The following is a 5,367-nucleotide window of genomic DNA, read 5'->3' on the forward strand; positions in this document are numbered from 1 at the left end:
CTTCGACCAGCTGGACCAGCGGGTACAAGCTTTCGCGCGGGGTTTTCCCCGCACAATGTACTTAGCAACCTCTTACTCGCCGTCGCCGTGGGCACGACCAGAGTACCTAGATATGCTAAATAGCGGTCGAGAAAAATACATACCTAAATACCTTGCACAATAGTTCTTCGATCAGTTCACCTGTGTCATAGCCAACAGAACGAGGTAGGCCCTGCGAAGAAAATAGGACGTAGATGCCGAAGAGCAGAACATCAAGAATATTGTCATCGCCAAGACCAAATATCATGGCGTGATACTCCAGTTCACCGGTGATACCTGTGATGGCAGGAGAAATACTGACGGAGAGCTTGATGCATATAGAACCAGCTAGGTATTGTCTAAGAGTTCCTTAGTAGGCAATAAGAGGTGTCGACCAACCACTTTAGTTACCTCGGTAAATCAAGTACACTATTGTATCTACCGTGTGAGACTCAAGGGTCTTATTTGGACAACTTGGCTACTACCTTCGAACCATCTTACGAAGTTATGAATCATCATAGGCTGAACTTTGTCATACGGGAAGTCTGGCTTCTCTAGTTCCAGCCCTACAAGCTCAAAACAACAAGCCATCTCACTCTGTTCCCTTTTCGTTGTGGGCACGGCCCAGTAGCCCGCTTGGGTATAATGTAGCCGGAAAATAGAATCATGATCATTATCACTTTACTCTGTAGCAAACCAGTGAACAAGTCAATTATAAATACCCGTGTATGGCGATTCCACAACTTCCTGGGATTGGTTCGAAGTAGTGGCTGGGTTGTAGAACCTAGGGACTGGGTATCCTCACACAGTTCAAGTATGGAACTCAATGAAATCACCCATTATCGGTTAACAACTTTTTCTGTTACTGATTGGAGAGTCTTCATCATGGCTTTGGGGGTGGGATATTCTATATACATATCTATATTCGAAGTCGTCTGTCTTCCTGTCTTTTTACTATTACCTGTTTTACCATTTTTGACGAGTTCTTCGCAGTTATTGCAGTGTATCGTAGTGTGAGAAATGTGATGCTTGCGCTTCTCCATTGATGGTCTGCCTCTTGACCCCACTAGAATCCTTCTATTGGTTGCCTCCTACTCCGTCTGTCGGGGAGCCGCCGAGTCCATTACCAAATATGACACAAACTTCGATAGCAAACCCAGGCAAATTTATCTACAGGAACCACTAAGGTTCAATAATTATTATAGTTGTAGTAGTTTTTAAACTTGCAACTGGTTTCTACCCTCTCTAAAAAGGTTATTTCTGGGTAGAACCCATTTGCCGTAAAGAAACGGGCAATAGACAGGGGAAAGAAAAATGCGTCCGGGACAACTAACAATCAAAAGGATCGAAGAATTATTACCGTTGTCAATGGGTGATGATGGTAAAGAACATGCTTGGCAAGCATGTAACGCCACTTCCGGCACCCCACGACTTCGAATATCACATGTACGATAGAATTGCTTATCCTCCAAATCATGATAAAGGGCTCTCCAGTGACAAAAGAAAATAGTTACCAACCAAAAACTGATAGACGCAGCGACACAAACACTGCTTGTATAACAATCTGGCGGCTACAGAACCCTTATCAGAAGGTGGTCGAATCGTCACTCATAACGTAGGTAAGCACCTATATAAATTATCGAATAAGCCTTTAGCAAGCTATTTTATAGTGTTTGGAAATAGAAACATAGAAGGGACGGCATACGGCCTATTACGCGTAGATGACATAAGGCCATTAAAGAGTAGGGTATCACTACTAACGACAGGACATTTAAATAATAATAGTACGGTTAAGAGGCGCACTGAGATGGGTTCAAAAGGTGCTAGGCCACTGAACCTCAGAGACAGTAATTCTGACACAGTTCTAACGATCCATGTAATTACCAGATGATCAGACAACTGTTTGTGTTGCTGACCAGGGGGCTTCTTCGGCCAGATGACCCTACCTGAAATTTATATACATTACATAAACCCTTGTGGCTTCCCTGCCTTCCTCCTCAACAGCTCAGACTGTTAAGGGACAACATCATTTGATGTTGACGAACACTTTCCCAATGCTTGATTGTTGGGATTGTTGGTGGCGGATATCCGAGTTCGATGGGTTACAACTCCCTTTTACTCCAATCAGTCAGCACCACGGAAGCCACGTTCCCGGATAGAGGCGTTGTTGGTCGTGACAACAGGGGTGCTTACTGGGAATGGGCTGGATACCAAAGGCCAATCAAACGCGGCTCGAGTCCTCAGGAGGTTGTCAGGTCAAGAGACACCGATCATCGACTAAAAATACCTTTAGAGAATAAAGACAGACTTGATATATAAGTTAGATTCGTAGGCAGAAGAGAAGGAACTCCTCAGTAATACAATAATTGTGCAAACCACTGGTAATCATGGCGCTTGTCACATCGGAGTGTACTCTGTTCTCTTTAAGCTCCAAGTCTTGGATCGCAGAATCCATCTAAAATGGTAAGATGTATCGTTACATAATACTGAGTGCATTAATCTATTGAGAACATATAAATTTTCAAGCTAAAATTGTCTAGTATTACAGAAGTTTGACCTATCCCTCCGATAACTACTTCCCTTTGATTGTATATACAATACTACTGTTATAGCTAACGATAATACGTTATCAACTCTTTGTGATAAGATACCCTGGACACTTTCACTCAGACTTTTAGTAAATGGTTGCGCATAGTTGTTGATGTCTGATTACATTACAGGCCATAGGGAAAGAGGAAGCCACGATAAATAATATGGTAATCTCTAAACTGAAGCTCACATAAGTTGAACTGCGACAATTCCATAACTTTCTGAAATGAGTATAAAGATAGTTCCCAGGTTGTAGAACCTGAGGAACTTGGATCCTCGCAGCAAAATATGGACTTCACTGCCGTTACCAGTTGCTGGTTACAACTGGCTTTACCGCCGTTTGGATGAGTTCTCATCACGGCGCTGGGAAGGAGCGATTCTATTTAGCAATTTATACTCAAGAGCTATTGACATGTCCACTGTGTCATTCCAATTATCACGGAGCACTTCTTTAATTATTATCAGGTTTGCGCTCGATTGTAAGTGCTTTCTTCGCACCGATAATTTTCCACCCTTTTCATTGGCTGACTACTATATGGGTATATAATGAGTAAGTGAAAGAAGTTTCTCTTAGACATTTTACATATACATCTGTCACTTATACTTTGGTTATGTCACGGTCATCCAAGGCCTTTCTAAAACTCCCCAGGCACGACCTGGGCCGTTGGATAGAGGATGATGATGAATCTATTTTTCGGCCACGTTCTGACCTAATGGGGTACTGGGCCGTGCCCACAACGCCGGCCGGCATAGTTACATTATTTACAGCTACTTACAACTTTTAGAGTCCTGCGCCAGGTAAAGACTAATGGCAGAAACCTGTGCGTGGTTTAAAGGAAAGAGAAAGGCATAATCTCTACAAAGCATAAAGAGAGAAGGAGAAGTCGCCCATTGGGGAAAGCATGTGGGAGAACAATCTCGAGTGGGTCTACCTCCTCATCTACGTCTGCTCTGGCGGCAGGTAAGGAGGGACTGGGTGGATGGGAATTGGTTCTAGTGTCAGTGGGTCGAGGATCTCCCATATTGACGAAACTCGTTGACACGTCTTAGGTATAATTAAAGGTTTTGTAAAAAGCGCGCGCATCGAGCCGGGCTGCGTCTGGATTGCCCCAGCTAGCGATAGGGCACATACCGAGGTGTCCGCGGCGGACTACCTGACCGCACACACATGTCTTGATGGCCCCCGGGGGGTGGCCAAAACGTTGATAGTATTCGACAAAGTCTCCATGGCCAGTAACCTCCTGTATCCAACGGCCCAGGACGTGCCTAGGGAGCTCTAGAAAGGCCTTGGATGACCAGCCATCCCATAGGCAGGATGATGGTTTGTTCTCCGCCCACCATCGTTGCGTATCGAATGGTGGCGCTCGAGGAGGTTTAGGTTGCGAGACTGGTTGGAGACCAATCCAAGCTCGTAGGCCGGGCCGTTTTGGCTCTCAGGGTTCCGAACTAGGGTTGACGCCGTGCGCAAACTTGTGTAAACGAGACCATCCATTCCATGGCCTTGCGGCGAATCTAGTGGAGATCGGATGATGATAATGATGATTCTATTTTTCGGCCGCGTTCCACCCAGACGGGTACTGGGCCGTGCCCACGGCGACGGTGGGCATAGCTATCCTAACAAAAACTACTTACAAATGAACCCTTGTGCGCGAGGGAAAGCCTACTAGCAGAAACCTGCGCGCAGATTACAAAAAAAGGGGAGAATTGTTCTTTGCAATAAACAAGAGAAAAGGAAAGTCAACCGTTGGGAAGAGCTTGTGGAATAATAATCTCGGGTCGTTATGACGCCTCCTCTTCGTCTGCTCTTACTGCAGGCGAGGGGAAGCGAGGAAGAAGATATAGAGGAATAGGAAGAGGCTCTAATGTCAACGGGTCAAGGATCTCACCATATTGGCGAAGCTCGTTGACACGGCTTAGGTATAAATAAAAGGTTTTATGAAAAGCTCTAGCATTGAGCCGAGTTGCGTCTGGGTTGCCCCAGGTAGCCATGGGACACAAACCAAGATGTCCGCGGCGGACCACCTGGCCGCACATGCACGTCTTAATGGCCTCCGGAGGATGGCCGAAGCGTTAACGATACTCGGCCAAATCTCCATGGTCAGAAACCTCTGGAATCCAACGGACTAGAACGTGTCTAGGAAGTTCCAGGAAGCCCTTCAATGACCAGCCATCCCAAAGACAGGAAGCTGGTTTATTCGCTGCCCACCATCGTTACATGTCAAATGGCGGCGATTGAGGAGGTGTGACTCCAGAACGCGTTCGCAGACTCGGTTTTGTTCATCCGAAGGAAGACATGCCTACTCGCGGTGCGATCCATCGGACGAGCGTGAGAGCCGCTCGGGGAAGGGTGGCTGTGTGTTGTTTGTTTCTTCCGTTGAGGGGATTGCAAAGGAGTCGCAGCCACATCAGCCCAATGGGGTTGTTTTGGAGGGGCCGAAGTAGGGGGAACATCATCCTGAGCCCGGTTGGTGGGAATGTTAGAGACATTCGTAGCTGCGGGTATCGTGGATCTAGAGGGAACCGGAATGGCGGTGGGGGAAGGGGCGAGGATTCTCGTTGTTTTTATGAATTCTTGGATCAGGAAGGAATGCAGTTTGTCGATAAACGGCTTACCGACTTCTCCAGCGGGCTTTTGAGCTGGCTATCCACCATAGCGTCGACGAGCTTTTCGACAATCGAGATGTTGGCGTTCAGCTCCTTGACCTTATCGTCCCTGGCTCTCTTTAGAGCAGCCAGGACACAGGCGCCAGCTTGCGGCAT

The 5,367-nt window shown here is 46.6% G+C and overlaps 1 protein-coding gene across 1 annotated transcript; it reads right to left on the reverse strand.

Annotated features, from left to right (window-relative positions):
• Nucleotides 1–4,825: 4,825 nt before the first annotated feature.
• On the reverse strand, nt 4,826–5,367 carry CTHT_0071630 (uncharacterized protein; the record flags this gene model as incomplete). The annotated part of the gene is made up of 2 exons (XM_006697367.1): nt 4,826–5,062; nt 5,221–5,367. The coding sequence occupies 2 exons, from the start codon at nt 5,365–5,367 to the stop codon at nt 4,826–4,828; spliced, it is 384 nt and encodes a 127-aa protein (XP_006697430.1).

This window comes from Thermochaetoides thermophila (genome assembly GCF_000221225.1).
Source record: "Thermochaetoides thermophila DSM 1495 unplaced genomic scaffold scf7180000011822, whole genome shotgun sequence".
Lineage (NCBI taxonomy): Eukaryota > Fungi > Ascomycota > Sordariomycetes > Sordariales > Chaetomiaceae > Thermochaetoides > Thermochaetoides thermophila.